The sequence below is a fragment of the Lissotriton helveticus genome, chromosome 12 (assembly GCF_964261635.1).
Source record: "Lissotriton helveticus chromosome 12, aLisHel1.1, whole genome shotgun sequence".
NCBI lineage: Eukaryota > Metazoa > Chordata > Amphibia > Caudata > Salamandridae > Lissotriton > Lissotriton helveticus.
Window position 1 is genome coordinate 47,220,545 of NC_136073.1, and position 13,203 is coordinate 47,233,747.

General features: G+C 49.7%; 1 protein-coding gene across 1 annotated transcript in view; it reads right to left on the bottom strand.

Annotated features, from left to right (window-relative positions):
- Positions 1–10,348: 10,348 nt before the first annotated feature.
- GPS2 (G protein pathway suppressor 2) overlaps positions 10,349–13,203 on the bottom strand; it is a 45,597-nt gene continuing 42,742 nt past the window's right edge. The window contains exons 11-12 of the mRNA XM_078670633.1: positions 13,046–13,120; positions 10,349–11,737 (exon numbers count right to left, since the gene is read on the bottom strand). Of these exons, the coding sequence (XP_078526759.1) occupies positions 11,654–11,737; positions 13,046–13,120 (159 nt within the window). The 3' untranslated portion in view covers positions 10,349–11,653. The remainder of the gene's footprint in view (positions 11,738–13,045; positions 13,121–13,203) is intronic.

A 13,203-nucleotide genomic window follows, 5' to 3' on the forward strand; every position in this document is an offset into this window, starting at 1 on the left:
ACGTGTTTTTAGTACAACTTTGTCCGGATGGACAGAAAGGAAAGGAGGCTTAGAAAGAGCCTGCAGCTCACTCACTCTCATGGCAGAGGTGATGGCAACCAGGAATGCAGTCTTAAGGGTCAAGAGACGAAGAGGGCAATTGTGAAGTGACTCGAAGGGAGCGTACATCAGATATGTAAGAACAAGGTTCAAGTCCCACTGAGGCATCACGAAAGTAACAGGAGGGAACATGTGCGTGATGCCCTTCAAGAATCTGTTAACAGGTAGGAGGAGCCAAGATGGCGATCGGGATGGCTGCATAACCGCTTGGCTCCGTGAGCCCTCCCGCCCGCACATATATCCTGGCGATAAATCTGAGCAGTATTTGCTAATTTAAGTAGGTGAAGGGGAGCATTCACTTACCGTCTGCTTTTGAGGCTCCACCGCGCAGTAGACCCGAAGAACTGTCTCCGTCTCTTTGGCGGCCTTCGAGGTGCTGAGGCCGGGATCTCGAGTGAGGGGAGTGTCCGGCCGTGATTGCAACGCCAGCGGCCTCTGGTTGCGATGGGAAGCCGGTCGGAGAGAACCTGAGATCTGCGAGCCGGAAGAGGTGCTACCAACCCACTCCCAATAGTGGGTTGCCCTGCGGGAGGTGAGAAATAGCTGGGACGGAGAGAGTCCATGATGCCCAGTTCCCCTTCAGTGTGATACCCGGCTATGTTAACAGCCCTCCCTGGGAGCTGGTGGGTGCCTCCCGGGCAGCAGGGAGCTTGTTTAGCCTTTCGGTGACTCTCCTTTCTGCTGCCTGCCCTGACTATTGAGATCCCGCTGTGAATCCTGCTGATCCCGGGGGTCGGGCCCGCTCTTGAGGTGCGGTGGAGGGGGAAGAGAACGTGACGGCTGAAATGGCGGATGATACTTTCCCGTGCACCCCTCACCCGGGCAGAGAAACCAGTGCACAAGAGAATCCCGGGGCCTGGCTATGTGAGAAACCGCCGACGCCCAAACATATACTGGCTGCATTGACAACCCTGCGGACAGCCCTGCTCCGGGAGGCCCGAGATTTGGGACAAACGATGGCCGCCATTGTTGTCCCGCCATCTTGTAACGGCATGGATTGCTCTCAAGGAGGCACCGATGTGTCTGCCTCTGCTTCATCGACGTATTCCCCGGATGAGTCTACATTCTTAGAGCCGTGGATAGATTTGGTTCATGAGCTTACTGTGGATGTGCCTGTGGCGCATGAGATTGTCTCACCGGGGCCTTTCTCTGATCGGCAAGTGGAGGAACAGTATCGATACACGGCTTGGGCGGCCCCGTCGGGGTTTTGGCGCTTCCCGCATCGTGTGTTTCCCTTTCCATATCTGGCGGAACTGTGTTCGGACTCGAGACTGTTGGCGGTGTTGACATTGTTCCAATCAGACTTCCGCCATGCATCATCGGCGAAATCTCGGTGGCTGGGGTCCTATGGAGCGGCGACACTGCCTGATCCTCCCGGTGTAATCGGACCCTTTGTGCTATTTTGTATCCCGTTTGCGGGATGGTTCAACGTTGGTACTATTGACAAACGAGGCCAGGGGTGAATTCGATTGGAACATTGAGGGACTCATGGCTGGTTGATGGTGCTTTGAGGGGCGCTTAGTGGGGATGTCATTGATTGAGTTATACGTGATTGCTGCTACCTGTACTTCTTTTACCATTACTGTTTATACGATTTTTGCACGCGGAGGTGGGAGGGGCCGGATGACCGGATCGAGGGCCCTTCTCCTGTATTTTTTCTCTTCCTTTTCTCTTTTTCTTCTCTGTATTTCGGGTCTCTTATTTAGGGCGACAGGCACGCTGCTGGGGGGGGTAGGCCGTAGCCTTTTGCAGGGGTGCAGGGTTGGGGGATGGGTTTGTTATTTTGTTCTATCTTTGTTTCTATGGCCCTTTTCCCTTTTCCTTTTTCGATGTCGTCTTCCATGTCTCCCATATTGTGTTTCGCCTTGAGGGGTGGGGCTAGTTCGCTGTGATTGCTTGGTGTTTATTGCATCTATCCTGACTCATATGCCCCCTTCCCCCATCTTTTTCATCTATGTACATCACTGGCGTAAAATCTTTTGCTTTAGTTACCTGTATTTGGGGTGTGTGTGATTCTGCGACATTGATTCTCATTTTATTTTTCGTTATTACAAAATGAACCGTCTCAGATCCTTATTATCGCATGGTATTTTAATTGTATGATATATCCTGGATGCTACTCAGTTTTTGAACTCCGGACCGCTGTATGTTTTTATATTACATTACTTTTTAATCGATTTGAATAGCGGCCGGCCGGACTGGTTGTAGGCCCATGTTTGTATCTCCGTGCTATAACAATAAAGGTTCCTAAAAAAAAAAGGATCTGTTAACAATAGGGGACTTGAAAAGAGAAGGTTGATCAGGAAGCCTAAAAAAGGCAGAAATGCAGAGAGGTAGCCCTTAGGAGTGCCCAGAGCAGGGCCCTGCTGGGCAAGAGAAAGAAGGAAGAGGAGAACCTCTGAAAGAGGGGCAGAGAGAGGATCCACAGCCTTTGCTGTGCACCATGCCCCAAATTTGTTCCACCTGCAGGCGTATACCGATTTCGTGGAGGGACGCCTGGCTGCCAGAATCACATCACATACTTCAGGAGGCAAATCAAATGGCCTCAACTGCCGCCGCTCAATCTCCACGCATGGAGGTGAAGGCTGGACAGGTTTGGGTGGAGGACCGTCCCCTGCTGCTGCGACAGAAGGTCCTCCTGAAGAGGCAGAAGAATCGGAGGATCGACTGACATGCTGAGTAGCTCGGGATACCAGTATCTCCGTGCCCAGTCCGGAGCCACAAGGATGACTTGGGCCCGGTCTCGCCTTATCTTCTTCAGCACTCTGGGCAGAAGTGGTATAGGCGGAAAGGCGTACAACAGACCGCAGCTCCACTCGCGACGAAAAGCGTCTCCGAGCGAGTGCTGCCTTGGAAATTTCAACACGCAGAACTGATGACATTGCGCGTTCTCTCCGGTGGCGAATAGATCTAACCAAGGCTCTCCCCACTGCTGAAAGAGGCCTTGCGCCACGTCCGAGTTCAGACGCCATTCGTGATCCATCATCCACCGGCGGCTGAGTTTGTCCGCCCTGACGTTCAGGGAACCTGCCAGGTGTTGAACCACCAGGGTGACACCCTGGTGTTCCAGCCATGTCCAGAGGCACAGAGCCTCCTGACAAAGGGTCCACAACCCCACCCCGCCCTGTTTGTTGCAGTACCACATGGCGGTGGTGTTGTCCGTGAACACCTGCACTACACTTCCACGGACAGAGGGAAGGAATGCCTTCAGTGCAAACCGGAATCGCCCGCAGCTCCAGAAGGTTGATGTGGAGCCGGGACTCCACCGGAGACCAGAGGCCTCTGATCTCCCTCTCTCCCATGTGGCCCCCCATCCCAGGACGCATCCGTCACCACTACGTGCTCCGGTTGGGGTAGGGAGAGAGATCTGCCGTTGACCCAATCGCGGTTCGTGAGCCACCACAGTGCCCTCAGAGATCCGGACGTGGTCGGACAGGTTGCCCTGATGCTGTGCCCACTGAAACTTCAGGTCCCACTGCAGAGCCCTCATCCGCCACCTGGCTTGATGCACCAGAAGGATGCAGGAGGCCATCAGCCCCAGGAGCTGCAGCGTCAACCTGACCGAGACTCGGGATAAAGGCTGAAAGACTGGAATCAGAGCCTGAATATCCCAAACCCGCTGTTCGGGAGGGATAAACCAGAAACTGCGCTGAGTCCAGAACCACTCCGATGAAGGGGAGCTTCTGAGAGGGACACAGGTGTGACTTCGGCATTTTGATGAAGAACCCCAGCGAGTGCAGGAGGTCGGCCGTAGTCTGGAGGTGGGAGGCGACTGTTTGGGGCGAGCCCGCCTTCAACAACCAATCGTCGAGATAGGAAGACTGAAACCCCTAATCTGCGCAGATGAGCTGTGACAACCGGCATCCCTTTCGTGAACACCCGTGGGGCGCTGGTAAGGCCGAAGGGGAGCACGGTAAACTGAAAGTGCTCGTAGTCTACCGTGAACCGCAGGTAACGCCGGTGGGCCGGCAGGACGGGGATGTGGAAATACGCGTCCTGCAAGTCCAACGCTACCTTCCAGTCTTCTGGGTCCAGGGCAGCTAGGACCTGAGCCAAAGTCAGCCTCTTGAACTTCTCCTTCCGGAGGAAGCCGTTGACGCTCCTTAGATCCAAGATAGGGCGTAGGCCCCCTTTGCCCTTCTTGGGTACCAGAAAGTAGTGGGAATAGCAACCACGTCCTACTTCTGGCCCAGGAACGCGCTCGACGGCCCCCTTGGCCAAGAGGGCCATAACTTCCTCCTGCAGAAATTGCAAGTGTTCCCCCGACATGCGGTGGTACTGCGGTGGCATGGCTGGAGGGGTCGCCTCGAAGGGGTGGGAGTAGCCCCTTCGGACGATTTGCAGCACCCACCTGTCCGATTTGATGGAGCACCAGTGGAGGAGGTGATGGCGAACGCTGCCCCCCACTGGCGTCGAATGGGCCTGAAAACTCAGACTAAGAGGATTTTGAGGCAGATGCTGCGGGGCGGGTGCGGACTGGCCTTGCCCGTGTCCCCCGACACCGCCACGGCGGTTACCACTTCCACGACCGCGTTGATGTGGATTCTGGGGCCTGTGGCTAACTGGACGTGAGGGGGCACCCCTTCCTTGGCCACGAAAGGGACAAGTCTGCTGGCGTTGGCTGAGGCCCAAGGACTTGGCCGTAGCCCTGGAGTCCTTAAAACGTTCCAGCACGCTGTCCGCCTTGTCGTCAAAGAGGCGAAGGCCATCAAAGGGCATATCCATAAGGGATGCTTGGACGTCATCCGAAAAGGTGGCGGACCTCAGCCAGGCGTGGCGGCGAACCGCCACCGTAGTTGCAATCGCCCTGCCTAGCGAGTCCGTGGTATTCAGTCCGCACCGAACGGAATATCGTGCTGCGTCCCTTCCCTCCGCGAGGGCCCGGATTAGCTTTACCTGGACCTCCGCCGGACACTGCGCCAGCACCTCCGCAACCGTATCCCACAAGGAGTGGGAATTACGGCCCAAAAGGCAGGCGGTGTTGACAGACTGCAACCCCAAACTTAATGAGGAGAACAGCTTCTTCCTAAACTGGTCATACCTTTTGGATTCCCGATCTGGAGGGGTGGTCGGGAATGCGGTCTGGGAAGTTGAGGCCTGGATCACCAAGCTCTCAGGGGTGGGGTGAACGGACAGGAAACTGGGGTCGCCCGGAGCAGGGCGGTGGAGGGGCTTGGACCAGGTGCCCAACAGAATGCCAGAGAGGGCCTAGTTGAACGGCAGGAGAAGCTCCGAGGAGCTTGCCTGCGGTTTGAGGACTACAGTGAGGAGGTTAATCCTCACGGCCGTGACTGGGAGCTCAAGAGCCAAGGCCTTGGCTGCCCGAGTCAACACCACACTGAACGCAGCCACCTCCTCCATAGCCACGGTAGGAGGGGAGACAAAACCAGTGTCGAGCGAAATGTCCAGACCACTGGCATCCCCAAGTTACTCCGCCCAGTCCTGACTTAACTGACAATGCAGTGCCAGAGGGTCCTCAGACCCCTTCCAATCCCCCTAGTCATCGATCTCCTGGAGGTCAGGAAAAAAGGATGGATCCGGATCGTTGGTGGAAAGGCTCACCTATCGGCGAAGACAGCGCCGGACGGCGCCGGATCCGGACCGGTGACGCCGCCGCCCGAAGACGGTGCCGGGTGCCACACCCTTGGTGACGACGCCGGCGGAGGGGTCGTGAGGTCGGCCGGCGTCGACCCGGATCCAGGCCTGGATCCAGAGGAGCCTTGCGGCGTTGGAACCGGAGTCATCGACAGAGACGGGGCCGAAGCTGCCGGCCCGCCCGGGTTCCCAGACAGGTCCCCGGGGCCCGAAGGCACTTCTTCGGGACCCGACGGAGGGAAGCGCAACCTCATGGCCGCGAGGAAGGCGCTGATCTCTTCCGGCGTCGCGTTCAGCCCAGGGACCGGCAGGTGTGAAACTGGACGCGGTTCCGCCGAGCCGCGTGGGCGTTGTCGCCCGAACCCCGGCCACATAGCGCGAGCGTCGGGGGAAATCAGAAGAGCAATGTCACTTCTTCGACTTCTTGTGCCTCGACTTACCCGAGGACTTCGAGCCCGACGAGTGGTGTTGACTCGCCGAGCTGTGATGACTGTGGCCCCGCGACCGGTCCTTTGACCTCCTCCTGGACCGGGACCTCAAATGGCGACAGATGCCGGATCTCGAGTCGCTTACAGGACCGCTCCCGCCTAGCTTTCGACGTCAAGGCCCGGCAGTCGGGGCACGACTTGTCATCATGGTCGGCCCCAAGGCAATAAAGGCACGGACAGTGGGAGTCGGTAACCGACATCAGACGGGTACAGTCGTCGCAGGGTTTGAACCCGGGCATCAATATCGGCACCGGAGTCGATAAACAACTCGAGAAGATCCAAAACAGATCGAAAAAAGTTAGTCAAAAAGGGACTAAGGAGTACTGCTCTTCCTGGATCTGCGCTTGCTGGCGCGAAAAAAAAAAAGAACCGACGTCAGCGCGCGAGGGCGGCATCTAAGTACTCCGATGTCATCCCGGCGACCACGACGCCGACAACTGACGCGGAGCCGCAGATGACGCCTACCTACGCGCAGGGGTACTGCTAAGCAAAACTTTCTGGATCCAGTCTGACGCCTGAGGATATTCTAAGGTAAGGAATCTAACACTAACCTGTTTCTTTCAGATTGGTTGCTTCGTGAGGGAGAGGATGAGCTGGGTGTTGTCGGCATAGGATACTATGCGGAATCCATGCTGTCTGACGATGACGGCAATGGGGGCTATGTAGATGTTGAAGAGCGTGGGGCTGAGCCATGATCCTTGGGGTACTCCGCAATTGATCTCTGTGGGTTCGGAGAGGAAAGGCGGAAGTTTGATTCTTTGGGTTCGGCCAGTGAGGAAAGAGCAGATCCAGTCAAGGCCAGTTCCCTGTATGCCGGCGTTGTGGAGTCTGGAGGAGAGTGTGTGGTGGGAGGCAGTGTTGAAGGCTGCAGAGAGGTCTAGTAGGATGTTAAGGTTTTAACTTAAGTCTTTATGAATTTGCTTAGGAAGCAATGATCCAGAATTGGACATAGTGTTTTGTAAGGTTTTGCTACCAGAATGAGTTTCCCAGGCTGACTTATGTTGTTGGCAACCTTTCTATTGTCTGTTTTAGCAGGAGCTTTCCTAACTTCTGTAGCAGATAGATTTCCTTTTTCCAGCGCAATCTTTTCTGTGGGCTTAAGTTTTCCCTCCTCTATGAGACAGTGAAACCCTCTCTTGGCATTGCTCTGGGGAGTATTTCATTAGTTCCTCAATGTTCTCCCATTGTCTATGGGGGTAGTGATTTATCAGTGTTGCTGCACCTTTAAGCCCACCATCTCCAACCTATTGATCTCCTTCTCAGGAGGTGGTTGAGGGGACATAAGCTCTTTTCCTTGCAGTGGCCACTATGATGGAATCTGCTGCTGCACTGCCTCAGATGTTCAGTAGGTCCTTTGATAAGTGTTTAGATTTTTTTCTTCCCTCTTCGAGTTACTTATTTGCAGCATGCTGGTTTAGGGAGCATAGGGTTGTACTGGCTACTGCTCTTTGAGGCTAAGATGATATCTAGCGGGAAACAAGCCTGTTTCTCTTCCTCAGGCTGCACTTCACATAGGTATGTGGCAATGTTTATTACCACATTCTATTCTACAATGGTGATGTCATCTGGTGGGGATGGTCTTGACGGTTGCGATTTGATTCCCCTCTCTTGAGAGTCTGTGTCGACTTATGTTGATCTACTCATCCTCCGCTGACATCTTCTCTCCCATCGGTTTTGAAGGGATTTGAACCTCCTAGAGGCATGCATCGAAGTTCCTCTTCTGGAGAATTAATGCCAATTTGACCTCGAGGCACCCCTCCTTTAGCTCGGATTCGAGCTAACAGCATTCTTTTCTTCGATGTCTAGTCATCAAGGCCCGCCTCCTTTGTCCACTCATGTTTCTGATCACATTCTGACATCAACTGTTTGTCAGAGGGACATCCTCCACTGGAGTCCTTGTTTTTGGACAAATGGGGATCCTTTTGTTTTGACTTTCCATCGGCTGATAAGGGTGCAGTGACAAAGCAGTCTTATGAGGTTTCGTTTATGAAAGCTTAAGCGTAGGTTCAATAGGTTTTAGGGTGTTATCTAAGATTTGTTTTGCGCTATCCCGCCTTATGTTTATTTGCCCGCTCCAGCTCGATCTCGTCCACTTCCCCTTCGGCGTCTTATCCTTCTGCCGGCACCACCTGTGTTCTCGACGCCATTCGAAATTCTGTGCTCTCTCAGTGAAGGACTCTCCTTTTTCGGTGCCTGCATGGTGGCGTAGCATGCCTGCCTCTGCTGCTTTCTGGTTGTGTTTTATTTTTTTTTTACACACTTCGATACCTTAGGTGCAATGGTCTCTTGGGAAGAAGAGGTTAAAGACCTGAAGGTTGTCTCATTGGACACACTTTCAGTGGAAATTGAGTCAGAATCTAAAGGGTGCATTTTCCATCTCCCTCGACGATTCCAGCCACCAATTAGTGTATCCTCTCTGTCTCTCACCTACATGATGCATCAACTTTTTTGGTCTTCGGTGCTTCTCTTGGGTTTTTCCTCTTTGGATAATCTCTGTAAACAATTTTAACTCCACATTTGCGTGATGTTCTGTTGAATGTACTTGGCATTTTTTTCAGCATTCAGAGCTTCAGCTGTTGCTTTCAGATCCAGTGGCAGAAAAGAGAATGAGAAGATGGCGACCACGCACAAGGGTTTATGGGGTACATGTCTGACATCACAAGAGACGGACATACCACAAAAGGGGAATAGACTATGCCCCACACAAAAAAAAAAAAAAGGAAGCTGAGAAAAGTATTCACAGACCCAACCACTAGATGGTGGAAAAATGCACAGCATGCAAATTCAGAACAGATTCATGCTGCAAAAACTCTTTTCATAACTCAACTCAACTCCACTCCACTCTGTAAGAGAGCAGTTATGATTAGCATGTGAAAGAACTCTTAAATCGGAGTGCAGCCCAAGTCATAGGAAGAGGACAGAATTACTTTAAGTGCGACATGGGTCTCATAGTCCAAAAGGTTGGATGGGTTTCAGAAAAACGATGTGCAAGAATATCTAACAGTAGAAACTATTTTTAGATTTAGATCTGTTTTCAGAACAGAGTTGTTTTCAACACCGGTTTGGATTTAAGCCTCATCTTCATATAGGCTTTTGACGGCTGGTTCTTCAAGAGTACGACCTGCAACAGAATGGCCCTTTACTAATCCTCAATTGGAGTCCCAGAGGTCAAGGATTTAGCTGGTTTTGAGGCAGATAGCCCTGAAATTATGGTTGTGGGTTCTCAGGAAAGCAATGCTGGTCACAGGTTTTGTAGGTGTTTGTGATTTGACTTTCTTGAGTAGGATACAAAGAGCAAAACTACAGCCTGGAAAACAACTAGAAGTAACAGAATTTGTAAAGACTCCCAGGTATAAATACACTCATGCTCTACAGAACAGCAATGACATTTCAGCTCAATTTAATTCTCCAACTCATTTCCCCCCCCCCGACCACCAATTGGCAGCATTCTGCTTCATAACAGCCCGTCCTTACAAATGTGGGAGGAGAGCACAAAAGTGTGTACTGTAGGATCCATTTCAGGCTACATGCCCCCTTTATTGTCTGAATTGACTCCAATCTCACTGGCATCCGTGGCTTCTCTCCAAGCCTCAACTCTGACCCAAAGGTCTTCTCCTTAGGGCCCGGACTCTGATACATTTGCCGTTAGCATGCTTGTTAACAGCAGCAAAACAAGGTCCATTCCTCCTTCGGAGTTCATCCGCTCTCGCCATTCTTATTCTCAAACAATCCTCTTTGCCCTACTGCCACTCTCGCTAACTGTTTTGAAATCCTGTTGACTCTGTTACTCCAACCCTACCAACTGTCACCTCCTCCCTATTCACATTTTCTACTCATTACATTCCTCTACTTCCTTCTTCTGTTCTCACTAACATTTAGAAATACTACCAAGTACCCCATTCTTATTCCCCCAGATTTTAAGAGCTGTGCTTTGAAACCTCGCCCAGGAAATTCTGTGATCCTGTTTTCAATTTTACCCCTTCTTAATTTAGTTATAGGCACTCTGAGGAGCCTCAAAGACAACACGCTTGAGCTATAAAAAAAAAGGTTTATGGGCGTGTGGTCCGTGTTATAAAAGTTCATGCAATGTTTGGATATGACCCCCTACCTCTAATCTTCCAGCATGACTATTTTGAAGAACTCAAAACAAATAACACAACAAAAAATAACATAAAAAGTAAGAACTTTTTTTTAATGGTGAATCACCACGGAAGAACGTTTCAAACAAGATCTCCTTGGTCAGGGCTTCAATGTTTTGTTACACAATGGCACGTTGTACTAGATGGACTGCTTCTTTGTGCCTTGTTCTAAGAGAAAACCTGCACGGCTCTGAGTGAGCTAGGTTAGCAGCATGTGTCTTTTAAGGGTGTGCTTCCAGAGCTCAATTGCAAAGTGTTTCCTCCTTCGTTAGTTTTGAAAACAGTTTTTAAAATTCACCTCATTATCTCGGCACATAAGCAAGTTGATGGTCCTGTGAATGGTCGCAGCAGAACAGCAGGAGTTCTCCAATCACAAGAAATAAAATGTACAGCGCTTCAGCTACGTAGTTAGGGATCCGTTGTTCAACATGAAGCTCTCCTTCGAAGTATAATAAAAGTACATAAAAAGACACCCTTTAAAAACTGTTTAAGATCAGATAAAGTCAAATAGTTACTTTATGCTACTTAAAATCAGGTCTGTGTTGGGAGAGGGAAATGTCTTTCCCTAAATGTGAAATAAAAGTTCAATTTCCTTTTTCTGGCTTAACACAGGGCATCTTTGTCCAGTAAGAGTGGGCCGAACAGGTTAGATAGGCAGAATCAATGAGGCATTCCCTCTAAACCTAGAGGAAGGACAATCTTTTATGATGTATGCCCAGTGGGTATCTGAACACCCACGCTGAGAGTTGCTGCCCTCAGTAACGATCCACTTTAAAATGCACCCTCGATCCCATGATGAACACCCATAACCAGATCGCGATGCCTCCTTAACATCCTTGGTGCCTGCATATTTACCCATGCAGACTGCCAAGAACAGGTTGCTGTAAATGAAAGGGTCTTCATTGCTGTAGAGATACCACACAATAAGCCAATGGATAGATCAGACTGTGTGTCAGTAAGATGGACATTTCTATCCCTCTGATCTCATAAGAGGCCACTGGTGCCAGCTGTAAGGCACCCATGTAAAGGGAGTATTCTTCCTAAATAAAGAAAGGAATCTTTGTAAACTATCTTCGTATCATTGGCTAACATGAAGCATGGAAGCTGGCTATCCTCATTGCCACTCCAAGTTGGTAGATACAGCAATAACGGAGCACTCTTGCTCAAGTAACAATAAAAACATGAAGGCACGACTAGCAGGCATGAAGATCAAATGTGTGTATGCAGAGTCCAACAGAGGCTGGATCGAAGTAAATTTTCATGGCCACAGCAAGGTCTCATATCACGACAGAACTGCAGCACAGAGTCGCCTGTATCCAAGTCTTGAAGCAGTTACTTGTGGTAGAACCGCTGAGTTTGGCCATGTTGAGGAAAAGTATGACGAGGGGACTGCTGGACTGCTGCCTGAAATCCAGACTACGGGAATAAAGAAGAAGAAGAAAAAACAAAATTACTAACCGCCCAGGAACATCAGAGACATTATGAGGGCATAACAGAGACAAAAAAATCTGACAAGATCTTCAAAATCCACATGGAGAGATAATTGAAACATACTGCTAATAACGCAAATGTTCCAAGACAAACCCCAAAAAATGACCTTAATTTTGATTCTGGAACAGGATTTTTTTTTTTTTGAAGCACAGACAAGAAATGTTTGCATTCAATATTTTCACGGCTGTGTTAGAGAACACAGCATTTCCCAAACAACCAGACTATTATCTCTGATCATGCTGGAATTAATTCCACTTGTCAGGGGGCGCATCCACATTGCCCTGATGAAGATCCTGTTTTAAAAAAACAATGGGACCGAAACCACAAGGAATACAAGTTTTGGATTGGAATTAATTTTTGTAGCAAAAGGGACTATAGGATTAATAATGAACTGGTCCATGACTAGCATTTGGTTTTCCTACCAAAATATTTATACAAGTGGTCTTAGATTTTATTTTTCCACAACCCATGTGCACTGAGCCTTTACACTCACTTGGAGCACTTTTTCCTTTGTTGGGATTATTGCCATTTGTCTATCAATATAATTTGGTACTATATAATTTGGTACTTTTTATGGCTGATGATTTTTTATTTATTGATTTATCACTTTGATTATACCCTCATGAATCCCACGAAAAGGTTTAAAGCTTATTGAATAACTCTGAAGGTACATTTGTTTATTTGCTACTGTTTACTCAGGCATCTAAGAATACAGGGGCTTCCCTTGTTACAGTAAAACATTTAATGCTGTAACTATCAAATACTGGTAATGGTGTGTCACTATCAAATATTGGCAATGCGGTCACTATCAAATATTGGCAATGCGGTCACTATCAAATATTGGCAATGCGGTCACTATCAAATATTGGCAATGCGGTCACTATCAAATATTGGCAATGCGGTCACTATCAAATGTTGGTAAAGCGGTCACTATCAAATGTTGGTAAAGCGGTCACTATCAAATATTGTACCCTATCACCAATACAATCTGCTCTGAAATATATTTGGGCCTTTCTTGTAACAAATACAAAACATTAGCATGTTGACACACGGGAGGATATCTTTTGTCACTAATCTTTAGATTGGGTTCTGTCTCCCCCTCTTTTTTGAGAACCAATCCGTTTTCCTTCTTGTTTTATGAAGGTGGACATAATTTACCATTTTTCTTCATGAAAAGACGATGGTGCCAAGAACACAAACTGCGTTTTAGAACGGTTTCCGTAGGATACGTACTGTGTGGGCCTGTTGCGGCGGAGTCCCATGAGTAAAGCTCCCAGGGGAGGCCGGTCTTGTGTACGCCAGTGCAGCCTATAAGCCAGAAAAGAAATTGTTACATCCATCGCAACTGGGTTTCTAAAAATTATAGACAAGTCCCTAATAGTGGTTGTTGG